The 27776-nt window shown below is 43.7% G+C and overlaps 1 protein-coding gene across 2 annotated transcripts in view; it reads right to left on the reverse strand.

Moving 5' to 3' along the window:
• Positions 1-308: 308 nt before the first annotated feature.
• CPEB1 (cytoplasmic polyadenylation element binding protein 1) overlaps positions 309-27776 on the reverse strand; it is a 108521-nt gene continuing 81053 nt past the window's right edge. The window contains exons 4-12 of one of the 2 annotated variants that reach the window (XM_075558043.1): positions 19985-20211; positions 16744-16996; positions 13776-13889; positions 13368-13457; positions 12356-12492; positions 8107-8305; positions 6710-6804; positions 6101-6181; positions 309-1731 (exon numbers count right to left, since the gene is read on the reverse strand). In XM_075558043.1, the coding sequence (XP_075414158.1) occupies positions 1621-1731; positions 6101-6181; positions 6710-6804; positions 8107-8305; positions 12356-12492; positions 13368-13457; positions 13776-13889; positions 16744-16996; positions 19985-20211 (1307 nt within the window). In that variant the 3' untranslated portion in view covers positions 309-1620. Of the gene's footprint in view, positions 1732-6100; positions 6182-6709; positions 6805-8106; positions 8306-12355; positions 12493-13352; positions 13458-13775; positions 13890-16743; positions 16997-19984; positions 20212-27776 lie in introns of both variants that reach the window. The other variant, XM_075558042.1, reaches the window with a different exon arrangement.

Below are 27776 nucleotides of genomic sequence, written 5' to 3' on the forward strand. Positions count from 1 at the left end.
ATTTCCCCTTACATACTTTGGATATGTTATCAGGAGAGCCCAGTCCCTGGAGCTCATCAGGCTTGGTCAAGTGGAGGCGCACTGAAGAGGAGGAAGGTCCCAATGATATGGATTGACACAGTCACTGCAATAATAGGCTTAAACCTAAGTACAATTGTGTGCATGGTGGGGTAAAGTGTTTTGTTCTGTAGTTCAGAACATGGAGTCGCTAGGAGTTGGAAGCGATTTCATGGCCCCTAACAACTACTGTCCCCTTGCCTCACACCTTGGACAAAAGGGACAAAATCAGAATTCTGCTGCAACGTGTTTATTATGTGCCAAAAAAACTACACCACAGCTTACTCCACACATCCGTGGGAGAGTGCAGTCTTGCCTGCATCTGCTACAATGAGGTAGAGACTTCACACACAGCTTCACAAAACCCACAGAGTAGCTGGGATATGCAAAAATGCAACATCAGTTCAGCAGGAGGGGAGAGGGGAGGGGAGTTATGACACTGATTCTTTGGCACACAGCTTCCCAAAGAGGGGCAAGTAGTTTAAAAGAAAAAAAAAAAGAGAGAAAGGAAAAAGTCAAGTTTCCAAATTCCAGTAGCATTTCAGTCGACTGCAACTGTTGTTTCATACATTTCTCAAATGAAAGCAATAAAGAAAGGGTACTTGCCCCTCCAAGAGAAAGGGCTCCTGTGAGCCTTCATCTGCCCCCACCAAAAAGCAGCCCTTTTTAGCTGTTACAAAAAAGAAAAAAGTCCTGTGACTTTGTGATTAAAAACTTCTATCAACCCTCCCCCCAGACATCAGTGCAACTTAGAAAGGTGCAGTACACCATTTAAAACTATATACAGCAGCCATTCAAATGTCATTTTATCCGGTCCAGTTTCAAATTAAAAAAAAATTCTCCTTGGTCACAAACGTCTTGACTTGCAACGGTGAGAAACAGTGACCAGCAGTCCCCCAGACACAAATTTGCTATAATGTTAAAAGCTGCCAGGAAAGAAAAAAATCTCTTGTTCCAAACGACTTAAAAACTGTTTTAAGGAGTGTAAAAAGGAACTGGTAAAAACCCTCGAGCGTAAAATATGAAATATGATTTTGGTTTAAATGAAGAGCAAAGTCTCCTTGTTGTTTACAGTAAAAAACACCAGCTGAACACTCAGTTTATGCCGTTCAGGTGGGGGTTAAATCAATGGAAAGGCACTGTATGGCAGCTGCAAGAACGAAGCCAACGAGACCTGCGCGTCATCACCATCAGTATTGCAAGGAATGTAAAAAAGCGCTTTCAATAAATAAACCTAGATGTAGGCATCCGTGTCAACACCTTCTGGACACGTAGTTTCTTTGCTTTGTTTTTTGCTTTTCATTGGCAAAATGAGGAACTAAAATCTGGGAAAACTGCAGAGTCGCTTGGAGGGTGAGCCAGAAGGTCCTTGCCCTGGCACACCCCCTGAAAACAAAACCCGACAAAACTCATTGTGCATTAATTAGTGCAGAAACAAAGACAGATTCAGCAAGTGCAAAGGTGACTACAATTTTCCCTCGTCCTCGGGAAGCCAGCTCCTGGCCACCAGGGGCAGGTGGTAGAGGCTGAAGCCTGGTGGGCCAGCGCCTTGGTTGCCATCTTCTAGCTGGAGTCTCGGTTCTTCTGGTTCCGCATCAGTGGGCTGTGGTGGCGCAAGCCCTCCATGCTGTGCCGCCAGTGCCAGCAGCTCCGGCAGAAGTACTTGAAGCAGACCTGGGTTGAGGGGAAAGAAGAATGGAGATGACATGCCTGTGTGGGCACCAGCCAGGGAAGCTGCTGCATAAGCTGTTTGCTCTGCTTGGAGAAGAAATGGGGGGACTCCACCCCAGTGGCATCTGTGGGGTGAAGAGAGGAGGTTTCTAGAAATTGCCTTATCTTTAACAGAGAGGACTTAACCACCAAGACAAATCTATTGAGCACATTTCTGTGGGTGCCCTTGTCTTAGTCCAGCACACTGGGCTCCACCTGTGTAGAGAGGCTGTGCCGCTCTTCCTCCTCCTCTCTCATGCCCATAGCTATTCTTTTTACATTTTATTAGGGGCTCACACAACTCTTATCACAGTCCACACATATACATACATCAATTGTATAAAGCACATGTGTACATTCCCTGCCCTAATCACTCTCAAAGCATTTGCTCTCCACCTAAGCCCTCTGCATCAGGTCCTCTTCTTTTTTTTCTCCCTCCCTCCCCACTCCCCCTTCCCTCATAATCCACAGATTGTTATTTTGTCATATCTTGCTCTATCCGGAGTCTCCCTTCCCCCGCTTCTCTGCCGTCCATCTCCCAGGGAGGAGGTCACATGTGGATCTTTGTAATCGGTTTCCCCTTTCCAACCCACTCACCCTCCACTCTCCCAGCATCGCCCCTCACACCCTTGGTCCTGAAGGTATGGTCCACCCTGGATTCTCTGTGCATCCAGCCCCCATATGCATCAGTGTACAACCTCTGCCCTATCCAGTCCCGCAAGGTAGAATTCGGATCATGGTGGTTGGGGGGAGGAAGCATTCAGGATCTGGGGGGAAAGCTCTGTTCTTCATTGGTACTACCTCGCACCCTGACTGACCCATCTCCTCTCCTAAACCCCTCTATGAGGGGATCTCCAGTGGCCGACAAATAGGCCTTGGGTCTCCACTCTGCACTTCCCCCTTCATTCACTATGGTATATATATACACTTTTTTTTTTGCATGATGCCTTTTGCATGGTCCCTTTGGCACCTCGTGATCGCACAGGCTGGTGTACTTCTTCCATGTGGGCTTTATTGCTTCTGAGCTAGATGGCCGCTTGTTCACCCTTCAAGCCTTTAAGACCCCAGACACTATCTTTTTTGATAGCTGGGCACCGTCAGCTTTCTTCCCCACATTTACAGCTATTTTTTTTAATAAATAAAATTTTACTGGGAGCTCAGACAACTCTTATCACAATCCATCCATCCATTGTGTCAAGCACACTGGTTGCCATCATTCTCAAAACATTTTCTTCCTACTTGAGCCCTTGGTATCAGCTCCTCATTTTCTCCCCTCCCTCCCTCACAAACCCTTGATAACTTATAAATTATTATTTTTCCAAGTCTTACACTGTCTGATGTCCCCCTTTACCCACTTTTCTCTTGTCTTTCCCCCAGGGAGGGGGTATATGTAGATCATTGAGACCAGTTCCCCCTTTCTCCCCCCACCTTCCCCTTCCCCTCCTGGGTTTGCTACTCTCATTATTGGTCACATGAAGGGATCATCTGTCCTAGATTCCCTGTGTTTCCAGCTCTTATCTGTACCAGTGTACATCCTCTGGTCTAGCTGGATTTGTAAGGTAGAATTGGGATGATAGTGGGGGAAGAGGAGGAAACATTAAAGAATTAGAGGAAAGCTGTATGCTTCATCAGTACTATACTGCACCCTGATTGGCTCGTCTCCTCCCCAAGACCCTTCTGTAAGGGGGTGTCCAGTTGCCTACAGATGGGTTTTGCGTCTCCATTCTGCACTCCCCCTCATTCACAATGATATGATTTTTTTGTTCTTTGATGCCTGACCCCTTCGACACCTCGTGATCACACAGGCTGGTGTGCTTCTTCCATGTGGGCTTTGTTGCTTCTCAGCTAGATTGCGGCTTGTTTACCCTTCAAGCCTTTAAGATCCCAGATGCTATATCTTTTGATAGTTGGGCACCATTGGCTTTCTTCATATTTGCTTATATATCCACTTTGTCTTCAGCGATTGTGTCGGGAAGGTGAGCATCACAGAATGCCAATTTAAAAGAACAAAGTATTCTTGAATTGAGGGAGTACTTGAGTGGAGGCCCAATGTCCATCTGCTACCTTAATACTAAACCTATAAATATATGCACATAGATCTATTTTCCCATCCTTATAAATATATTTACATATGTACATGTCTGTATTTAGACCTTTATAAATGCCCTTTGCCTCCTAGTTCTTTCCTCTATTTCCTTTTACTTTCCTCTTGTCCCACTATCATGCTCAGCCTTCATTTGGGTTTCAGTAATTCCTTTCTGTTACATTGGCCTGATCAAGCTCTACCAGGCCTCCTTGTCATTGATTTTGGATCACTTGTTATTCCCTTGTCCCTGGGTTTGTTAGCACCCACTTCCTTCCCTCCTGCCCCCGGCCTCTCCCCGTTGTCCCCACATAATCATAGCTCCCATTGTTTTCTCCTCCAGATTGTTAATCCTGCCTATTTTATCGAGACCTGCAGAGATAATAATGTGCATAAAAAACAAGACAGAGCAAAACAACAACAATAAAACCAACAACAAAAAAGATAAAAGCCTGTAAATAGTTCAAGGTCTATTTGTTGACCTTTAGAAATGTTTTCCAGTCGAGTCTGATGGGGTGCCATGCCTTTGCCCCAAAGTCTATTTTTAGTATTCCCTGGGGACTTAGTTGCTCTGTCCCCCTTCCTGTTCTGTTGCACCTCCTTAGTGTTTCACCTCGGTGTGGTGGGATCAGATTGGGCGCAATTACCACACTGTTTCCAGTGTTGTCCCCAGTCAATGAAAGACGTCATGTCTTGTATTGGGGCTAGCCTTATGGTCCTCTCTGTGCTTTGGCTGCTCTGAGCTGTAATATTCTCCTCAGGGCTTGGTGGGCCAGGATGTGTTCCACTCTCTCTTCCTCTCCATTCATTTGCTCCCTTGTGCTCTGATCAGACATGTCCCTCTCCCTGAGCTGTACCTTCAGTGCTGTCCTCTGAAGTGAATTCTTCTGTGGGGATAGGGACTGTCCACATAGTTGGGATTGGGGCTGGCCCCTCAGACCTCCACAGCTGTTCTTCCTGCCCTGGTCTCCCTTGTATCTACCTACAGAGAGGTGTATCACATGGCTGCATCAGGGAGAAATGTGAAAGGCAGTGACCACAGGTTCCAATGCTATGCAACATAAGCCTTCATCTTCAGGGTAACTCAGCAGAGGCGACTGGGCTTGCACCCCAGTCTTGGTCCTCCTCTTGCTAGCTGTGCAGCCTAAGGGAAGCTTCCCAGGAATGATCTGAAAGTGGGAGTCATCTGTAAAGCACTAACCCCCCCAAAGCCTCGAGAAGAGGCTGACAAGAAGGGTGCTTTCAGGCTTACTCAGCAACCTCCTTACTGCAGCAAGTCTTCATTCCGGAGCCTCCGTCTAACTGCATCTACTCAGACCCTCTAAACCTAAGTGAGTAATGAAAATGACCCAAAATGGGTTGACTTCTAGTATCCTGAGGGTCTCCGGCTTCGCTTACCATGCTCTTCTGCCTAAGTGTGGTAAAGAGCAATAATATCAGCACCACTTGGGAATGGGTGAGGAACAGACCCACTGAATACAATCTGCATGAAACAAGACCCTGAGGTGGTTTTCATATGCATCAGACTCCTGTTTCTGACAGCTAGTAGATCAGGTCCACCCACGACATGCCGCCACAATCCACAGGGGAGAAGCGCACTCTAGCAGCAATCAGAGCAGCACGCAGCTTTCTGCAGGCTACAAAACACCCAATGAGGGGTATGATATGTGAAGACTGCACCAAGAAAACAAAACAGAACCAGACTGGACCAATGTTTCCCATGGCTGAAGGGGAAAGACATTTAAGGGGAACTGAGACTATGTCCATGGTAGTGGAATCTGCAAAAAGGAAATCAATGGCTGTACAACATGAAGAGTATAATCAATGGCACTGATTTATACAAGTAGAAATTGTGGAATTGGAGAATGTTTTGTTGTGTGTATTTTTGCCACAATTAGAAAAAATTACATGAATATCAATGGGCACAAGGAAGAAAATATGTCTAGAATTGAGTATGTTGACAGTTGTACAGCTCTTCTTGATAAGATTAAATTTTTGAGTTGTATAACATGTGGATAAAGTGCTTAAAAAAAAAAAAGCAAAAGCACCTATTCAGCAATAGTGCCCTACTGCAGCACAACATCCCAGGCAAGAAGAAAGGCTCAGTGCTGATTCCATTTCCCAAGAGTCTGAGTCAAGCTGTTTGTAGCGTAGCCCTCATTTGATCACCAGCAAGCATCACGACTGCCTCCTCCATGCTCTCTGAGGCAAGCAGGAAGCTCACAGACTGCTCACGTGTTCTCAACTCACCTGGTCTCGACAGAAGAAAGGGCCAGGCTGAGAGCTGCAGACATGACACAGAGAGTCTTCTAGGTAGGGGTCAATCTGAACCTGCACAAAATGCAAACAGGAGAATGAGGAGGTGAATCTTCTCTCAAGGAGACCAGAGGCTAGAAGGAACGGAGCACCACTGGGTTACAAAGAAGAAAGCAGGATGCTTGCCTGTTTTAAAGGCGGTCTAGGGAATTATCAGACAAGGACCCACACAGCAGGAATCACACCAGGCCAAGCTGGACACATCTGTGATATGAGTGATATGAGCACCCACACTTTACTCTAGGCCCAATACTCCAGCCGTCCACCATTTGGCATGTGAGTAAGGGCTGGAAAATGGAAAATCAAGCTACTCAGCAATGCTAAGTAAAATTCAGTCAGGGAAGGCACCCACAAACTATGGAGGTCCCAGAGTCTTAGTTCCCATTCCTTCCTGAGCCTATCCAGACCAGGCCCAGTCTAAAACATAGTCTCATTGAGTACCATTAGGATAGGTCCAAACTTTCGTCTCTGATCTGCCCTGGGTCATATTGGCCCAGGCCTCTCAAATGCCCCTGGAATAAGGGCATGAACCAGCCTACTCACCTTCTTGGTAAACTTGGTGGTTTTGATCTCCACAAAAGCTGCACTAACTGCCTTCAGGTAACTGCGTTGGTTGTTGAAAGTCACACGTCCAGATCCTAGGAACCAGAAAAACAAGTTACTTTCCTGTTAAATTTTCCGAAATGCTACCTGGCAACATGTAGAAAACCTTTTTTTTCTAAACTAGTGCAGCCAAATAGAAATATGACGTGAACTACTCACTTTAAAATTTTCTAGTAGTCACATTATAGTGAGAAATAAACCAGTAAAATTAATTTTAAGAATATGACTCCTATAGTCTAGCAGGCACAAGGAAGGACCCAGATGATGTTGTGGGACAAGATCAGCAGTTCAAAACCCACTAGGCTGCTCTGTGAAAAATAAGGCTTTCTCTACTCCTGCAAAAGGGTTATAGTCTTAAAAAATCATAGAGTTCTCTTCTGCTCTGTAGGGTCACTGTGAGTCAGAGTGACTTGGTGGCCATGGGTTAGTGTAGGCAGATGCATAGTTAAGGTCAAAAGGGTTCCAAGCTTGGGAGTAGGAACCTAAATGCTAACCAAACACCTCTCTTCAAGACTGGGCCCAGCAGTCAAGCCTGGTCTAGAGAGGTATTTGGAGATCTAGCTGGAGAGCCAGAAAAAGCTCCATCCTGCCAAGTACCGCCTCCATCCCTGCAGCCTCTGAAGTCCTTGTTCTCAATCTGCGGTGCAGTACTGATGAGCACACAGAACTCCTTCCTGGCCAGATTCCGTGTGAGTGGGCAGACAGGGCTTTGGGGAGGTGGGTTAGATCAGAAAGCTCAAGGCTCTGCTGCACCATCAAATGCCACCACTGTGCCCCGACTTGGGAAACCGATCTCCTCTCTCAGATTCCGTACAGGTACCCAGGTCAGAGTTTAAGGCCATGGACGCAACTAAAATGGGACAGCAGTAGCTATGACTATAACTGTTGTCACTGGAGCCACTCTGAGTCCTCCAGCAGTTTGACCTGATTTCTAAAACTAAGACAAAGCAAACAGATCTTTTTGAGAGCCCTTAATGAAGGACGTCAGGTAGGTTCCAAAAGGTCCTGGCCTCTTAACAGACCAACTACTGTCTGTCCCAGAATGATGTTGCTGTGAACTTGGGGCTTCCAACCAGTTTCTGCCTATCTCATATCCTGTCACTTCATATAGTCTCATCACTTTAGGGCGGGGGGGCAGGCACACATGAGGTAGGCAGAGTGGGGTGCAGAGAGGCCACTGCTGGTGATTTATCTAGGGGAAAATGTTATGCGGCATGGTAATGCAGATCTGCAAACCTGGGTCCGGCCTCTCTCCCCACTCTCACGGGGAAGTAGCACAATCCTGGTTCACATCCCAGGGGCCACGAAGCCTTCCCACACAGAAGTGGGACACTTACCAATGGGATACTTGTGCTTATCTGTGTCAATCCCAGCATACACCACTCCACCAAATAGGTCATTCAAGATGGCTGCCAGGGCCTCGGCGTTGAGCATCCCGTGCAGAGCGCCGACAAACACTGTCCTGCTGGGGTCAAGTCTCTGAGATGGGCTCCGGACAAAGTTGCTGTCAGCCAAGACCCAGGGGATCACCTGCACCTAAAAACCACCCAAAGATGCATCAGCCCTACCACAAATAAAGAGGTTCTTGTGTGCCAAGTTACCTGCTATGGAAATACTAAAGTTGGGTCTGCCAAGCCCTTACAGTGCATAAGTAGGGGTGATGACCTGTCCTAGACACACAGACATCCCAAAAGTCACCCTTTACTGCAACCCAGCTGACGTTAATTTGTCCTGAGGGCTCCCCCTGTGCATAATAGTGAAAATAAGTGGTATAGGACACCACTCACTCATGCTGGAGAGCAGGCCAAAAAGTATTTAATGGTCATATCCAGGAACCAAACCCTCTGTCCTAACCTCCAGCTGTGTTCTAAGAAAGGAGGCTCGGACAATGATGAACAGAGAACATGATCTGAAGTCCTTAAGAGTAGAAGGGCTCAAAGAGAAATGAAAGGATAAGAGCTTGGTGGACAAAGGGGGTGGGGGTTTACGCTGCATGTATGGGACAGCTACTAGTCTAACCCAGAAGCAGTGGGAAATCACTGGAGAGGTAGGGTGGAAAAGTCATGCACAGAAAACCACTGAAGTTGTGTGGAGTGGAGTACCACTATAGCAGGTGTTGACCATGTCTTTTGCCTGAGTTCCCTGAGCCTATAAAAAAAATCTGGTACAGTAGGCAGAAGACTCCACAACCAAGTGAACTGACAGATGTCCATTAAATGTTTAAAAGATTAACATGTGAGGATTTTAAAAATGTCTGGAAATAGGAAGAGTTCTAAGAAAGAAACCAGCAATCAGGAAAAAGCCATAGTTGGAGGAAAAAATATTAAGGTTTGGACAAACTAATGTCACTGGACACAGAACAAGCCCAGGCCAAGGATATGATTCTACTCAAGAGTTTACAAACTGACGGGGCATGGTGAGTAAACAAAGAAGAATCAGAACCAATGGGCTGCACTCTGGGTGAATGTGGGATGGGGAGGCCTGGCAGAAGTTACCAGGGGAGCCATTTTCATTGGAAGCTAAAAAAAAAGCACACAGACGAGTGGCCCTAAGGAGTTCCAATGGAAGTGGGGGCTGAGGTAAGCTAAGAGGCTGGAGAGCAAAGTGTGGGTCTCAAGACATGAACAAAACCAAACCACACTGCCGTCAGGTAATTCCATCTCCTAGCAACCCTACATGGGGCTTCTTAGACTTAAATCTTTACAGGAGCACATAGCCTCATCTTTCTTCCTTGGAGAGGCTGGTGGGTTTGAGCCAACACTCAGAACAGACGTGAAAATAAATAATTTATCTGAAATGGGAAAGAACCGATGAGGTAGTCAAGTACTGACTACGCTGTGATGGGAGGAGGGAGACACAATGGAAAAAGACAGAAGAAGCAATCAATCAAAGAAAAATTATACCACTACAAGGTGCTCAGGGAAAAATGGGAAATAGAAAGGTATTGGCAGGGACACTGAGAAAAGGAAAAGGGTCTAAAGAGTAAGTCCCTTGTGAAATCAGGGGACAGGAAGGAAGGCCCTGCTATCCAAGTCCCCCACCAGAATACACTGGGTTAAGTACATGAGTTCCATGCAGCAAAGGAGTTGGGAAACTTTCCAAGGACACCCATAAAATGACTTTCATCTCCAAGACAGAATATGCTCTAACACCAGGAAACTACAAAATGAAAGCCCAGCTTTAGTACTCAGATCATTTTAAATCATAGGTGGCCATCTCCCAATAAAATAGGCATTTTAACTCCCCATTTCATAGATAATAAGCTTCAAAAATGTTCAAATACTTTGTCCTATGTCACAGAAGTGACATCCTCTGGAATCAGATCTTAAAGACCCCAACACTGAACTAAAAATGTCCTTTGCCAAGTGTTTCTCAAACATGATCCATTAGGCCCACTTGTTGAGCTTGGTCAAAGTGGATACTCCTGAGGTCCATCTGGCTGAGTCAGCTAGTCTGGGATAGGGCCCAGATGTCTTCAGTGAGGTTCCCAGGTAAGAAAACTGTTTAGGGATCCATGCTATCAAGGACAAACCAGGATGACAGCAAGAAAAGTGTAAGGAAAGAGAATCTTATGGAGAAAACATCGTACTAGTAAAGCCTTGTGTGGGAGCAACAAAATGTAAATGGGTAGCAAGGGATTTATCTAACTCAGACTAGGAGGTCAGACATCTACCCTGAGGCCAGGGCTATGGAGAAATAGCTGTAGGTTTTTTTGTTCTTGCTATTTGAGATCATTTTTTTAAGATCATTTTATCGGGGGCTCTTACAGCTTTTATAACAATCCACATATCAACTGAATCAAGCATTATCTGTACATATGTTGCCATCATCATTCTCTAAACATTTACTTTCTGTTTGAGCCCTTGGTATCAGGGTCCTCTTTTATCCCTCCTTCCCCCACCCTCATACCTTCCTAAACCCTTGATACATTATAAATTATTATTATTCCCATGTCTTACACGGACCACTTTCTCCCTTCACCTATGTTTCTGTTGTTTGTGCTCCTGGGAGTGGGTGGGTTATGCATCAATCATTTTGATCGGTTCCCCCTTCCTCAGCTGTACCTTCCCCCTACACTCCTGGTATTGTTACTCCCATTTCTGTTCCTGAGGGGTATAGCTGACCTGGATTCCATGTGTCGTGAGCTCTTATCTGTACCTGTAAAGATGCTCCAGTCTAGCCACAACTGAAAGGTAGGACTGGGGTCATGATAGTGGGGAGTGAGGAAGCCTCAAAGAACCAGAGGAATAGTGTGTGTTTCATAGGTGCTATACTACACTCTGGTTGACTCATCCCTTCCTTGTGACTCTTCTGTGAGGGAACACCCTACTGGTCTACAGATAGGTTTTGCTTCTCTGTTAGTTGGCCACTTGTTTAACTTCAAGCTTTTAAGACCCCAGACACTATATCTTTTAATATCCAGGTACCATCAGCTTTCTTCACAGTTGCTTATGCACCCATTTTGACTTCAGCAATCGTGTTGAGAGGGTGAGCATCACTGATTGAGAGGCTGTCAGAACAAAGTGTTCTTGCATTGAGGGAGGGCTTGAGCAGAGGCCCAAAGTCTGCCCACTTCCTCAAAGTACTGCCATTTAAATATATATATATATATATATATATATATATATATATATATATGTATGTGTGTAGGCCAATACCTTTATTTTTATGAATTAACATATAATTCTATGTATATATCTACAGGAAATAGATGTAGAATTTATCAGTTAAATTCAAATAGAGAAAATTGCTTTAAATTTTACCTATAAGCAAGAGATTTGGGACAGACATATTGGCTAAATAAAGGTAAAATAAGGATTGGAAGATACTATGATCTCCATGGGCAGGAATGTACAGATACATGTGTCTGTGCGTGTAAGTGCGCGCACACACACACGTCCAAAGGTTAATTTGCTTTTTGGTGTAATTCAGAGGATTCTGTCTGTATTGTAGGGCAACGAGAACAGCCTTGTCTTGGCAGGAATTGGTGGTGTCACTAGGTAGGTGCAGACCACACCAGGTAACACTGTCAGAGGATTGACACCAAAATGAGGATTGTGCGGTGGTTCAGTTGTAATGCATTATTTTTAATAATTTCTGTAGCTAGCTGTAACAATGTAAGCCTAGCTTACATGTATCATACCTACAAGGCTAAAATCCTAATTTACTTCTTGAATCTCCTAAGACATTTCTGGTATAAGCACATGTTTCCATTGCTGCAGTGTTGATATAGATAGTGCCTTTGTCAAATACTCTGGTGTCTTAACCACAATGTAGTGGTAATTAGTACTGGGTAAACCTCTATCATTAACTTTTCTGACAATGTAGTAGTAAGAAAAGAGGCAGAAAAATTTAAAAGGAAATTACAACTGTATTTGTTTCACAGTATTCTATGATTAAAATCAGTAACAGTCATTACTAAAGGTTCTATGTGGTCTGGTCCAGAAATCCATGGGGGCGGGGGAGCATGAGACCAGCCCTAGAAACAGCACTGGCAAGCATCTGTGGCCTGCAGAGCCACCCAGCCCAAGGAGTGCAGTGTCTCGTGCCAATTACTTTGTGTAGAAAGGAAAAGCACTCTCTCACCTCTTTGCAGCGCATCCTTCGGCTGGACATCTTGAAATAATATTCACTCAGGCCATCTGGGCTCAGTGGGTCATGAGAGCAAGCCTGAAGCAAGGCTCGGACAGATTTCTCTAGTTCAAAGACCAGATACACATACCCTATTCCCAATGAAAGGAGAAATCACATTACTATCACTGCCTCATGGTTATTTTTCAGTCTTGACTTTAAAGAAGTTTCCACTAAAGAAGAGGTCTTATGAGTCAGGTTCATTTTGACCCAACTTCTGACAAGTCCTGATTGGAAGGCACATTCTTTCTATATCAGATGCCTGGGCCAGGGGAGGGAGAGGCACACCATTCCCCCACCCTAATAAGGAGGGGGACTGGCAAGCTGTGACAGAGGATGGGACCAGTATCACATAATTCTCTATTCCAGAACAGGCCAGCACAGCCAGGCAAGACAGCACTTCTGTGTCTGGTCTGCCAGAGTATGGAGGTATTATTTTAAAAGCCTAGTTAAAGCCCTGGTTCAGTTCATGGCAACATTTTCAGTGAAGTTGGGACAGAGTGAAAATAGAACCTACATTCCTTTCTACAGGGAGGGGTTCTCGTTTGAGACCAGTGAGAAATCAGATGCTTGGTTCTCATTCCTGCCAACTCCAAAGGGATCTCAGAATTAGGTCAGACAACAACTTAACTAGGCAGAGAAGGCAGATGAGGGAAAACTTTCCAGATGCCTCATTTTAAAAGGAAAGGTGCTGCCAGGGGATTCAGGTTTACAGTGAAGGGCCCAGAGTAGGGGGACTGAGTGGCAGCTCCCACTGCAATATAAGTTTGGACAGGTGAAGCATTAGTCAGAAGAAACAGAGGGGTGTGCTAGGTTGAAAAGAAAGAGGAGCCAGCTGAAGGGTGTGTGCCCATACCATGTTACCAGCATGCAGCTGTGACATCCCAGCAACCACTCAGTGCAGTTATGTAGGAGGGAAGGGAAAAAAAAGTTCCTACCATGTCTTTATTACCTTTAGGCATATTACCTTTGGGAGGACACCGGGGGTGCTTGCCATCCTTACCAGGCCACTCGACACTCAAAGAGCCAAAAACACGGAAGGTGTTAACCAATCCAGCTACAGAGAGACAGAAGAAAATGGCAAAGTTGAGGCACTGTTCTTCCCCAGGAGGGACACAGTGAAGAACACCAGTGTTCTCACCCCCAGGCTCAATCCCCTTGACAAATAACTCAGAAGTGACTTTTGGTCTCAGGAGACAAGCACAAATACATGACACAGAGGCACTGTGGGAGTTCATGAAATGCACCCGCAGCCCCCTCAGCTGCTACTCTACCCACGTGTGCTCAGGCAGATGACCTTCAATCCAAGTTTCAGGCTCCTGAAAGACGTGCTCCAGTGTCAACTCTTGTAGCAGGAAACTCAAAGTCATCTCACCTTCTGTAATATCCCAGGGAACACCTCCTAGGAACACCTTGCAAGAGTAGATGGGGTTCTTGTAGTTCCGGGGAGGAAGCTGGCCGCTCCAGGTACAAGTGGCTTCATTCACAGCTTTGGTAGCAGAGAGAAATAGGGGCCAGAGAATCAACAGTCACTAACCTTACACCTAGAATTTATCTAGGAAGAACTACACTGGCCACAATCATAACCCAGCTGCCTGGCTATTCTGAAAGCTAAGAAATCTTGGGTCTCACCAGCCCAATCAATGATCATCCTAATTCACTAATTCTGCTGCCATTGAAATTGCAATGACTATCAAATAGGATATTTACAGTAAGAAGTGTCATACCTTCCAATGCATTTCCAAACCATTACCATAACTGATAATAAGGCCTGACAGAACAATGGACTAAGCTTGGGCTGCTAGCTGAAAGGTTGGTGGTTCAAATACATCAGCAGTACTTCCACAGGATAAAGATGAAGTGGCCTATTCCCATAAAGATTTACATTCTCAGAAGTTCAACAGAGCAGTTCTACTGTCTTAAGGACCCTATGAGATGTCATTTCCTTGACAGCTGTGAGAAAAAAAATGGCAACCAATAAGCTAATCACAAAGCAGTTTTAGCTAGCTATTGTTTATAGAACTTATTAATTTAAATTTATAATTATTTGAAAACAACCAGAGCAATTTGGTATAATGTGATTACAATGTCCTATAGGCTATTCCTTTACTAGTCAAGACAGGCCTTCTACCTATTTAAATGAGAGCCAGTCTACTTTCTCCCTGGCTTGACTCTGAGCTCATCAATCACTAAAGTTAGGACAAAGCCAACAACAACAAAAAACGAATCACTACAATAGTCCAAAATGAGAATGTCACAACTGTTCCTTAAGTCAGACCATGGCCTATCCTTGTGACAGTTATTCTCACAGTACTTGAACAGAAACCAGATCTTCCAGATTTATAAGATAGTGAATTTTCCTTCAACCACTCAAGCTTCCTATTCATGCCAAATGCAAGTTTATTCAAACTCACTGTTAAGTTTCTTTGACTCAAGCACTATGTTAAGAAACAAGTTCTAAGTGCTTTCTCCTCTTTGCTATACAGACGGATTCCAAGTTACAAACTAGATCCATTCAGAACTCTGTCTTTAAGAATTTGTAAGGTAGCTGGTAGGGTGGATACAGTTCTTTTTTAGCCTTACTTTAGTACCAAAAAAGGAACACGCCTCAATGGCATAATGGGTTATAAGTTGCGTTGTTAACAGCAACTGAAAGATGGTTGGTTTGAACTCACCCAAAGTTCCTAACTGCAAGGGCCAGCTGTTCCAACCCACCAGCCACTCCTAGGGAGAACAATGAGGGTCTTTTTTTTGCTTCCATAAATCTTTATGGCCTCAAAAATCAAAGGAGTTCTACTCTGTCCTACAGGTTCGATACAAGTCAGACCTGATGTCAATGAGTGTAGTTTGGGTTTGAGTGCAAAAAAAGACTTGAAGACTTTTCAATGATTCAAAACTTGCACATGCAACAAACAAGGTGATTATGTTGAGGAATTTTCTACGAGTAGGAGGGTTGGTGCTATCACTTCAAAATGAAGGCAAAATTATATAACCTTAAAGGGAAACTAGGGGTTGTCAGAGAATAACTTGGGGTCTGACCCCATTTCCTTTTTGACCTACCCTTAATATCTGTAGAGGCCTCCCTCTTTTTGTGACCACTCCAGCCTTCTATAAATCTTTAATCATGTCCCCACCGCCAGTCTATGCCTTTTCAGATCAGACTTGTCTCTCTGCCCCTTCTACCTTCCTCCTTTAGCACTGAGGCAGAGCCAATGAAATAAACATCATTTTAAATCAAGGCAAGGATCTGAAAAGTCAATCCCTAAAAGGCTTAAACTAATTGTGTTGCTCTATCAAGAAAGTGAGTACTGTCAGCAATAATCTTCAAACAAACTCAGAAGTTTATATAATGGTCTCATCCAAAAGCCTGGTAATGTTTCTCAGGACAACACTGGCACTAGAGACAGTACACGGCCATTAGTGAACAGGGTAGCTGCAGTCTAGGGAGACTGAGATCAGGACTGATTCTATGAGTACCAATGTCTATGGAAACAAACAAAATGGAGAAACTGAAACCTCAGTCATCAACCTCAGGACTTCAAAACAAGGGTGATGCTCTCCCTGCAGCATCGGACAATGCGTAATCTAATTCACTCACTTCCAAATACTAAGATGAAAAACAAATTCAGTAAGTCATTAAGGTAACTTAAAAAAAAACCAACAGGACACTTGCAGGATCCCTCACACCTTGCTGTTGTTAACTTCAACTCACAGTCATACCATGCTGTGCAAAGCAGCACTGCTCCTAAGAGGTTTTAAGACTGTGGCTTGTTGGAAGCAGACTGCCAGGTCTGTAGTCCAAGTGACCTCTGGATGCGTTCAAACCAAACATCTTTCAGCTAATGCTGGGCCATTTGTGCTACTCAAAGACTCCTTCCCTTACCTCAGAGGTTGACACATGCCAACTACCCACCTCCCAGTGCATCATCTCTGAGTGTACCAGAGTCTTTGGGAAGAGAACTCCAGCATAGGATATTTTCTGAAGTAGAAAATGGGAAGCTAGACAAGATTCTGGGCATCAATCACAGAGTTTGTTTTAAGGATACCCACCTGTGAAAGAATTAAAAGCAATAGTAGCAACAGCACATAAGCAAGTGAGAGGCAAAGCAAATCCCTATGGGGAGTGTGTGTGTTCCTGTGCAGCAGATTATTTGCCTCTTTCCTCTCTATTCAACCTGAAAGATGTTGCTGAGTTTGCCCCACATCTTTCTTTGTATATCTGGATCCTTCACCATACAATTAACTCTCTTGTCTCTGGACAATTCACCAATATGTGTGCTAAGGTCACTTTCTGTTTCCAGGATGGGGTCCCAAGCCTCATGCCTGGCCACAGCCACACTTACCTGCAGCTTGCCGGTGCAGCCTGGCCTCCCTCTCTATGCTGAAGGGGTCTTTAGGAGCTTCAAGAAGGTCCCAGGATGGCCACACAGATGTTCCTGGCCATTTCTTTGATGCACTGGTTGGGGAGGGTGTGACGGCAGCAAGAGCAGCTTGATCTTGGTCCATCCGGGACCCAACCCCCATCTTTAAAGGGTCTCTGGGACACCCACCCGTCAGAGACAGGAAGGGAAGAGGAGGAGAAATTCGAAGGCTTGACTACAGAAAGAAAAATGAAGATATAAATTTTTAAAGTAAAGTTGTGATATAAAAATGAGGGGACTTCACAAAGTTTAGAGTATAGAAAATATGAAATACTATTATGCTAATATACAAGGGCAAGTCAAAAGTATTCCTATAAAAATCATGGAAACCTTTACTAGAAAAAAAAACCTTTACTAAACACAATTATCAAAATGTAAGGCTATTGTCTCTCAACATCTCCTCCACATAGGTCTATAAACTTCTGAAGGTAGTGTCTCCATCTCTCTAGCCCTTCTCCAGGAGTCCTGCACTTGATTTATACTATAGCAAAATGGCAGGTTTGGCATCTCTGGGGGACTCAACTTGTGCTCCTTTTAAATGCTCTTTGAGTTTTGGGAAAAGTCTGAAGGAGCAAGATCAGGGCTGTACAGTGGGTGGGGTAAAATTCACCAAGATAATTCTCACAGGACAGCCCTTGCTACCCTTGAAAAATGGGTAGGTGCATTGTCATGATGGAAACCAGTTCCTTTGTGCATTCCCCCCAGCTTTTTTCTCATCAATGCACTTTTAAATCTTCATAAAACTTCCTTCCTAATAAGCCCCATGGTGGTCCTAATGTTCCTTGAAAAAAAAATCTGTCAAGATTACTCCTTTGGGATGCCACAAAACTGTAGCCCTATCCCCTTGTGAGCTAACCTTCCTGCCCAGCAAATCCCCGCAGAAGCCACTGTTTTGATTGGACCTTCTCTCTGGATTATAATAGTCAATTCAAGATTTGTCCCAGGCTCTTATTTGTTCCATAAAATCATCTTCATGAACTCTGATCTTGCTTGAAAGGCAAGAAAGATCACCTCTCTGAGCTAACCTTCATGAAACATTTTTGGCATTCACCGAGTGAAAAGCTAACTGAGGTCAATTATGTTTGCTTAAATGGGCAATGCAGAATCATGAGACTTAGACTTCTGTCACTATCATGTCAATGGTAATTTTACGGGTTTCCTCCACCACTTTCTGAACTTCCGCCACAATTTCTTCATTTGTTGATGGTCTTCCCTCTCTTGATCCTTCATTGAGGTCTTCCTCACTTTCCTTAAAATGGTTGATCCTCTAAAAACAGTAGTTTTATGAGAGTCAGAATTGCGGTAAACTTGCTGCACAGCTTCAAGGCTTTTCGAAGATGATCACTTGAGTTTTGTTTTCTCTTATGGCCCAAAAATATTTATGTATATTTTTTGTTTAAAGGTATCCTAAACCAGACTAAGACAAGTGTATTACTGAGAGAACTTATCTGCATCTAACCACTGATCACCCAAACATGTGCAAACACATTTTGTTTGGGATATGTGCACCTGTGCATGTGTGAACTGGAGCCCCAGCAGCAACACTTTTTGACTTACCCATGTACATTTGCCATTTGCCTTCCTTTTAGATTTTCTCTCTATCCATCTTGAAGATTAATTGTACTTTACTGTGACATATTTTTCTTCTCTCCCAAATGTTTTTCATGTTACAAGAGACATCTTCATAGTGGTTGTACATTAATTTATGGCATTCTATTTAAGGAACAAGCTACCTCCCATTGACCCATTCCACTACTGTTGAACATATAGGTACTTTCCAGGATTATTGATAACAATTTTAAGCCTCTTCATATTGTGTGTTTTCTTTGGTCACATTCCTAGGAGTGTCAAAAAGCTTTCTATGAGAATGCTATTTCTATTTTAAAAATGTATGACAACACCACTTCCACTACAAGCTTATGCCAAGGTTTTCATTGGGTAAAAACAAGATCACATTATGGATAAATAGTTGATAGAATATTTTCTGACAGTCTAGATACTGCCTCTATTAGTTCTTATATGAATACTATCTGTCTTATGTCCCATCCCCATTTGTTCCCTTGTGTGTGTGGGGTAGGGTTTATGAATGTTCTTTATTAAAAATAGCAGAATATGAAAGTTAGGGGAGGTAAACTTCCTAGACTGAGTCATATATAGAATAACAGAAACATAGCTAGAAGCACCTCATCTGGCCCCATTTAAAGGGGCATAAGCTGCAGCCCAGAAAAATAAAGGGACCTGTGCTTGTGGTTTCTCCTCTGGAAATGGGATCGCAACAGCAAAGCCAAAGGATAGTGGGAACTCCAAATGCCAATGCCAGCTCTCATATTCTAGGACCAGCTGAGGGGAGACAACAGGTGAACCCTACATGGAAAACTGTTAGCACAACCACTGTGGTCAGTCTGAATGTGAATGAGAAGAGGATGAGAAATAGACTGTGTTTTCAGTTATTAAACATTCAGTCAATGGGATTTAGCAATAGAAAAGCCAGGCTCAGAAGGTATCTGAAATTGCATCTTCTTTTAGGATAATTTCTTACTGCCAACATCACATATTTATTTCTACTACCTCCTTCCCCACATCTGTTCTAATCCATTTACCAACTACTCTCAAAGCATGGGTACTGCCTTTGTCATATAGGACTGTAGATAAGAGCATTAGATATACAAGTGAATTTTAAGGCAGTATTTCATAAATTCACCACCACCTCAGATTGAGTTCACATGGATCAGTACAAAGAACAGAGGAGCTAAAGTCATCTAATCTAGATCAAACCCTACTCCTGCTACCTAATAACCATGTAATTTTAAAAATTATCACTTAAAATATCAGAATTAGTAAAAGCACATACATATTGTTTTAAAGTTAAAGGAATTGTCATTTGATTCAAGAAACAGAACATTGCCAAGATGGCCATGTTTACGTTTAAAATGAACTGTTTCCAACAGCAAAAGGAGAACCCTCAGTTCCATTACGAAGTGTACTGTTCAAAAGGAGATACAAAGAAGCCCTGATTCTGTTGAGCAAGAAAAGCTCCATTCACTCCTCCCTACATCCCACCTTTTAGTGGGCATTCTAGCAGATCTGCAGTCCCACTCCAAGCTCCAAAGGAGGTACTGTACCCTTCCCACCCGGACTGGGCCCCCATGAGCAAGTTACATACAATCAAATCAGAGAGATGATCTGATCCAGAGCTGAAGCCACTGGTATCTGAATCAGAGGGGCTGCTGGAACGAGAGTCCAGGATGGGCCGGGTGTCCAGGCGGGATCCTCTTAATGTGGGTGTTGGAAACTTGTCCATCAAGTCAGCTCCCAAGGGATCCAGAGGCAGGAAGCTCAACGAGGGTTTCCCCAGGACATTTCCCAATGGTTTATGGAGCATGCTCAATACTAGGAGGAAAACAAACAAAAAGAACCCTCATGATTTTATAGTTTTCTTCCCAAGAATAGGCTTCCAATAGCTCTTCTCTTCTCTCCTACAGCTACTCAATAAGATACACCTAGGCAGGGTCCCTAAAAGGATGCTGGTATATAATGAACCAATTCTGATATTCACCAGTACTGAGAACTAACCACCCAGGGCCCATCAGAGGTGATCACAGGATGAATGACTGAAGACTAGAACTCCTACTATTCACAGTAAAAACAAACAAACAAACAAAAAAACAACAACAACTGCTGAGCCCAGGCTTCTGAATTAATGACAGCATTTGGAAAATCTCTGTGCCACATGGGACCCTATCACAACTGTTATTAATATCTACATACACCTGCTTATGCCACTACAGGACATGATGTCAGCACAACTAGGGAATAAATCATACTCTCTCCTTTGTGCCTATCTATAAGGATTAAGTTTAAAAAACCGCATGCTCTATATTAGTATAGCAAGAGCTCTAATACACGAGTTACGGAGAGCTACCAAGCCGTTCCCTTATGAAACTTTTTATGACAGGGATAGTCTCAGCTATGTATCCCAGGTTTTCCAACATTTAGAAAGGGTACAGAATGATGATGTGGTTAAGCCTACTCTTACTTAAAACAAACCCGAATTGAAACTCTAGCTCTGCATTTCCTGTATGTGGCTCTGTGTTCTGGGAAACTGAGGTAGTCCAAGCCTCCATTTCCTTATTGGCACTTTGGGTGAAACACGAGCTACTTCCTAACATTGTTAAGCGGGCGCAACAATGAAATAGCAGATGCAAATGCGCAGTAATCTATTGGCCGGCACACAATAAATATGTACATATCAAACAATGAAAGAGAAGGGAGTAGAGGGGTTCAAAAAGAAAAGGGAGATAGAGAGCAGAAGGGTTTCTTCCACAGCTGGTTTCCTCTCAGGTCTCCACGTCAGTCTGAATGCCTGCTGGGGCTACGGGACTGAGTGGCAGAAGTCAGGGTATCAGACATACATGCCACTACCACCACATCATAGGCACAAATTTCAAAACAAGTGTTATTATGGGATCAGATTGGTCCACTCACTTTTAGGCACTTTATGATAAAATTAGTTCTTTTATGTGGCCATTTGCCTGGCTTCTTTGAAAACCACAATTCAGGATTTCTTTCTCCTAAGCCCTGAGGAGTTCACCTTTGCCCCCAGTTTTCTACCTTGGAGGGTTTGTTTCTTTATTCTCGGCTTATTGATGTTTCCTAGTTAAGTTGCAAAGAACATGATGGTTTGATACTTTTTGTCAGGCCCTGCACTGTAGCCTGCCATGTGCCTTGCAGGGACTCGTCAATATACTATGCAAATGAAGTGACCAAGGCCTAATACAAGATCAGTTTGTGGATGCGCGCATGCACATGCATGTATGATGACTTGATTTGACCAATTTGTTTACACAAGTATGTGACATTATTTGTTTGGGTAACATCCATCTGACACACATATATCTGTAAGCTGGGGCACCCCAGAATCTGAGTGCCACGTTGCCAGGCCTTCATTTTGGGGTCAGAGCCCCATTTCTGCCTAGCTATTGCATGGCCCAGAAGTAACCTTGTCTGCAGGTATGGAGGCCCAGGCCCAGGCCCAACCCCGTACTCCCTTGGCCCTAGTATGGTCCTGTAGGGTACAAATAGAAATGTATGCACCTGGCCACACCTTTGGTCTGTACCATGTCCTCCCAGAGCAGGTTCTCATGGGCAAATTGGTCTTCCCTGCAGGTGGCTTATCAAAGAAAGCAATGACAGCTGGGCAGGATGCAGTCAAGCACTTACTTGATGTTTTCCAAGCCAGAAGTGCCCAGACTGCTCACTGGCCAAGTATCCACCTGAGACATCCCCAGCAAGAGCTATCCACTGATAGTAGCCCCAAGAAGCTCTAAAGCCCCATGGGCATAAGTGTTCACAATGTCCAAATCATAAAACATGAACATTAAGGAACACATGTATGAGGGGCTTCAAAATATTCATGGAAAAATAGAATTAAAAGATAAGTTTTCCCACAAACCTTTAAAAAATTTTAAATCACTTTATTGGGGGCTCATACAATTCTTATCACAATCCATACATCCATCCATTGTGTAAAGAACATATGGACATTTGTTGCCATCATCATTCTCAAAACATCTGCCTTCTGCTTGAGCCCTTAAAATCTGCTGCTCATTTTCCCCCTCCCTCATGAACCCTTCATCAATCATAAATTATTATTATTTTGTCATAGATTACACCGTCCAATGTCTCCCTCCACCTTCTTCTCTGCTGTCCCTCCCCCAGGGAGGAGGCTACACATAGATTCTTGTAATCAGTTTCCCCTTTCTACCCCACATTCTCTCCACCCTCCAGGCATCGCCACTCTCACCACTGGTCCTGGAGGAGTCATCTGTGCTGGATTTCCTCTGTTTCCAGTTGCTATCTGTACCAATGTACATCCTCTGGTCTAACCAGATTTGTAAGGTAGAATTGGGATCATGATAGTGAGGGGGAGGAAGTATTTATGAACTAGAGGAAAGTTATATGTTTCATCATTGCTACCCTGTACCCTGTCTGGTTCATTTCCTCCCCACAACCCTTCAGTAAGGGGTGTCCGGTTGGCTACCATTGGGCTTTGAGTCTCCATTCTGCACTCACCCACATTTTCAATTACATGATTTTTTTGTTCCTTGATACCTGATTTCTTCAACAGCTCGTGGTCACACAGGCTGGTGTGTTTCTTCCATGAGGGCTTTGTTACTTCTGAGCTATATGGCCACTTGTTTATCTTCGTGCCTTTAAGACCCCAGATGCTATATCTTTTGATAGCTGGGCACCATCAGCTTTCTTCACCACATGTGCTTATGCACACATTTGTCTTCATTGATCGTATCAGGGAGGTGGGCACCCATTGATATGATTTTTAGTTGTTTGATATCTGATAACTGGTCCCTTCTGCTCCTTGTGGTCAGACAGGCTGGTTTGCTTCTTCCATGTGGGCTTTGATGCTTCTCAGTTAGATGGCCACTTGTTTATCTTCAAGCCTTTAAGATCCCAGACTCTATATCTTTTGATAGCCGGGCACCTTTAGCTTTCTTGACCACATTTACTTTTGCACACGTTTGTCTTCAGTCCCACAAACCATATATGTATATAAAACCAACCCCAGAGTTTTGCAGACCGAGAAGCAAAAAGGAGAAAGGCTCGAAGAAGAAAGCAGGGATGAGGAGCCTCCTAAAAGAGCTACAGTACAGGTCAAAGGCTTTAACTCTGAAGAGATGGTGGCACCAGGCCCAGAAGGGGCCCGGAGGCAGAGTTAGTGGTAACAGCAGAAACCTGTTGTGAGGAATGCAGCTAAGAGAACTGAACAAAACAGCTGAGCTGAGTGATTAGCAGTGAAGAGGAGGAAAGCTGAGGCCAAAATCAGAAAAAACTTGTCCTGAAGGGACTGAGAGAACATCTGTCTCTTAGAGGGTCCAGAGGGAGATCTTCCTCAGGAGGTGTGCATAGCCCAGAGGGAGAGAGAATGTTAGCCCAGAAAAGAGTTGGCTTGCTTGTATGACTGAGAGGAGCTGGGGGTTGGGGTTGGGGGTGGTGGTCTCACACTGAAGAAAAGAGGGATGCACTCACTACTTAGGAGGAGACATCCACATTTTGCCTAAATTGCAGCCTGTTGATCCTGATCTCAAATTGTACCTGGCTACCCTTAGTAAACCACCTAACTATAAGTATGATCTGAATTATGAAGCCCAGCAGAAAAGTAAAGTATACTGTGGGAAGGATGGCTGGTGTCAGAATTGGTAAAAATATGGTGAGTGGAGGTTTTGCCTGGAGGTATGTCTGATTTCCAGACTTTACAGGGATCAACTTTGGGGTGACTTGATTTACATTATATCCCCTTTGAAGTTAGGACAGGTTCTAATGCTACTACTACCACTTCACAAACACCTTTTTGGGTAAAAATATAGTAGGTGCATCTTAACTTTTTAAATACACGACAGACTGTTTTAGACAAAAGGAATCACTGTATATTTCCGCCAGGTAGCAGTGATAATTTGGGTCCTTCCCACATCCTCACCAACACTTGACGGGTTCAGTCTTTCGGTTTTAGACAATCCAATAAGTGTGTAGGGGTAGGCAGGTTAAGGGTTGCAATATATCAAGAAATTCATTTATTATTTTTTAGTTTTTCAATGAAATTATTTTTTGCCTCGGTAGTTTAAAAGTAGTTTCCAAAGCAAAGTAACTTTCTTTAATTGCATGCTGCACTTAAGAGTCTTACAATGTTTGGATTCTGGTGGTGGTAGTGGCTTAAGTTAGTGTTCAGGAAATCGCGCATGACTGGGAAGAAAAGAGGTACAAAGAATAAGCATATTATATTCTACTAAATGCAAATTATATTTCAGTGAAGCTGATTTGAAAAATAACTGCTTAAAGGAATAATTAGGTGATAAATTCTATAGCTGCAAGAGGCAATAAAAAGCAAGAGATAGAAAGAGATAAAGAACAAGATTTAAAAATTTTAAGATGGAAAGGATTTGAACATTCTCAAAAATTCAGAAAAGGTAAGGCTGAAGATATAGGAAAAAATCGAAGAAACTACAGAATTAAGTAAGATCAAGGAAATCAATATAAATAAGAAGATAATTACTTCCAGAAGGTAGGGAAGAAGTATGAGTGGAAGCAGTTTAAGTGATCCGACTTGATCTGGGAAGTTAAGGCCAGATAGGTACTCTCTCTGCCATGCAAAGTAGTGCAGATGAACAGGCAGTGGTCTGAAACAACTGTTGTGGGAATGACAACCTGAGATATCTGTCTGAGATATCTACTGCTATTATGGCAGAAATACCAAAAATAAGTGGCTTTAAAAAGGCAGAAATTAATTTTCTCACAGTTTAAGAGGTTAGAAGTCTGATTTCAGATCTAAGACAAAAGGTATTGCAGGCCAGACCCCAGAGAAACTCCCCTTACACACACACATCAGGCCATGATAGGATTCAGGGTGTTTCATCCCACCACTGAGGAGCCCAAGTGTTGCTGTCTGCTAAGTGTCGGGCTACTAACCACCAGGTTGGTGGTTCAAACCCACCAGCTACTCAGGAGCAAGATGAGTCTGTTTGCTCCTGTAAAGACTTACAATCTCAGAACCTTGTACAGGATCTCTGAGAGTCAGAACTGACTTGATGACAGTGGGTTTGGTTTTGGATCTATCCTACTGTTAATCTTTTCACAACTGATTGATTTGGCTTATCACATCAGATCACACCATGGGGGCATCATTATATAACTGCCCGACCACTGAGGATCATGGCCCAGCTACGTTGACATATTTGGGTGGGGGAACACATTCAAAGCTTAAAAAAATAGTTTTATTAGGGGCTCATACAACTCTCATCACAATCCCTATGCACATCAACTGTGTCAAGCACATTTCTACTAATTCATTGCCCTCATTCGCAAAACATTTGCTCTCCACTTAAGCCCCTGGCATCAGTTCCTCATTTTCCCCCTCTCCCCACTGCCCCCTTCTTCATGAAACCTTGATAATTTATTATTATTTTGCCATATCTTGCCCTGTCCGACGTCTCCCTGTTGTTCATCCCCCAGGGAGGAGGTCACATGTAGATCCTTGTAATCAGTCCCCCTTTCCAACCCACCCCCTCCCTCAACTTTCCCAGTATTGCCACTCACACCACTGGTCCTGAAGGGATCATCTGCCCTGGATTCTCTGTTTCCAGTTCATATCTGTACCAGTGTACATCCTCTGATCTAGCCAGACTTGCAAGGTAGAATTGGGATGATAGGGGGACGAGGAAGGAAGCATTTAGGGACTAGAGGAAAGTTGTATGTTTCATCATTACTACATCGCACCCTGACTGACTCATCTCCTCCCGGAGACCCCTCTGTAAGAGGATATCCAGTGGCCTCCAAATGGGCTTTGGATCTCCACTCTGCACTTCCCCCCTCATTCACTATGGTTAAGATTGTTTTGTTCTGATGATGCCTGATACCTGATCACATTCAAACCTTATAAGCATCTCTTCCCCCAAATCTCTTTGTTAACCTGTGCTTAATCTTTTATATCTCGAAAGATAATTACTCAAGATATACTCTACACCAGGGTTTCTCAACCTGTGGGTCGTGACCCCTTTTGTGTATATGTGTGTGTGTGTGTGTGTGTGTGTGTGAGAGAGAGAGAGAGAGAGAGAGAGAAACAACCCTTTCACAGGGGTCGCCTGATTCATAACAGTAGCAAGATTACAGTTAAGTAACAATGAAAATAATTTTATGGTTGGGGTGGTCACCACAACACAAGGAATGGTATTAAAGGGTCGCGGCATTAGGAAGCTTGAGAACCACTGCCCTACACTAATCCTGCCTCATCTTACATACTTTGGACATATTTTCAGGAGAGACCAGTCCCTGGAAGAGGACATTATGTTTGGGTAAAGTGGAGTAGCAGCGAGCAGAGGCAGGCCCTCGACAAGATGGATGGATACAGTGACTGCAACAATGGCATAGGAACAATTATGGGGGTGGCACAGGACCATGCAGTGTTTCATTCTGGTTGTCCTTGGGGCCACTATGGGGCAGAACTGATCTGATGGCACCTAATAACAAAAGTCCTGCCCCACTAACACAACAAAGACTGTTAAGAACCCAAAATAAAATTATTTAATACAATAAAAACTACAACAAAGGCAACCTATTCCCCAATAGAATTATAATCACTGACAGAGATATTAGAATTTACAACCCATATTCATGTTTTTGGGAGACACAACTCATTACCATTCTACCCTGTAGCCCCTAAGATTCTTATTCTTGCAGCATGCAAAACACATTCACCTCACTGTATCATCCCAAAAGTGTTAAATCAACTCCAAAGTCCTAAACCTCATCTTCTGAATCTTATTCATGCGTGAGAATTTAGGAATATCCATCCTAAGGCAAAATTTCTCTTCTATTGTAAACCTACAGAACAGCTAATACCTTTGCAAAGGACAATGGTAAAACCGGAAAAAGGAAGACATCATTAGAAATGGAAGAAAGTGAAAGGAAAGAAGGGGTCATAGGCACCAAAGTATAAAGCCCAGGAGATCTTATATTAGCTCTCAAGGTTTGAAAACATCTGTGCAATGGCCCTGCCCTCCAGACTCTATTCTACTTGGAAGCTTCTTGGCTCCTGGCTTCAGCTCTGCCTTACAGGTCTTCTGGATTCACTCTCAGCTTTAGCTGGCACCATTTTCCTAATCCATCTGCGTGTCGTTCCTAAACCCTTAGCCCCAGCAGGCTATGCTCTTCTGCTCCTTGAGCATGGTGACCCTATTACCACAGCGCACCTTAGCATCAGCTCCATACTCTCAGCTGGCGTCCAGGAGACGGTGGTCCTTGATTCTGAAGCTGAGAAGGCCCAGGATCTTTAAACAGGTCTTTCGGATCATCCAAGCTATTCCAGGATGGTCCTTTGCTTTTCTTGAAGGATAACAGATGTAGCTCCTTGGAACATTTCCTGCTGTAGAATTCCAGAAAAGCAATGG

The sequence above is a fragment of the Tenrec ecaudatus genome, chromosome 9 (assembly GCF_050624435.1).
Source record: "Tenrec ecaudatus isolate mTenEca1 chromosome 9, mTenEca1.hap1, whole genome shotgun sequence".
Classification (NCBI taxonomy): Eukaryota; Metazoa; Chordata; class Mammalia; order Afrosoricida; family Tenrecidae; genus Tenrec; species Tenrec ecaudatus.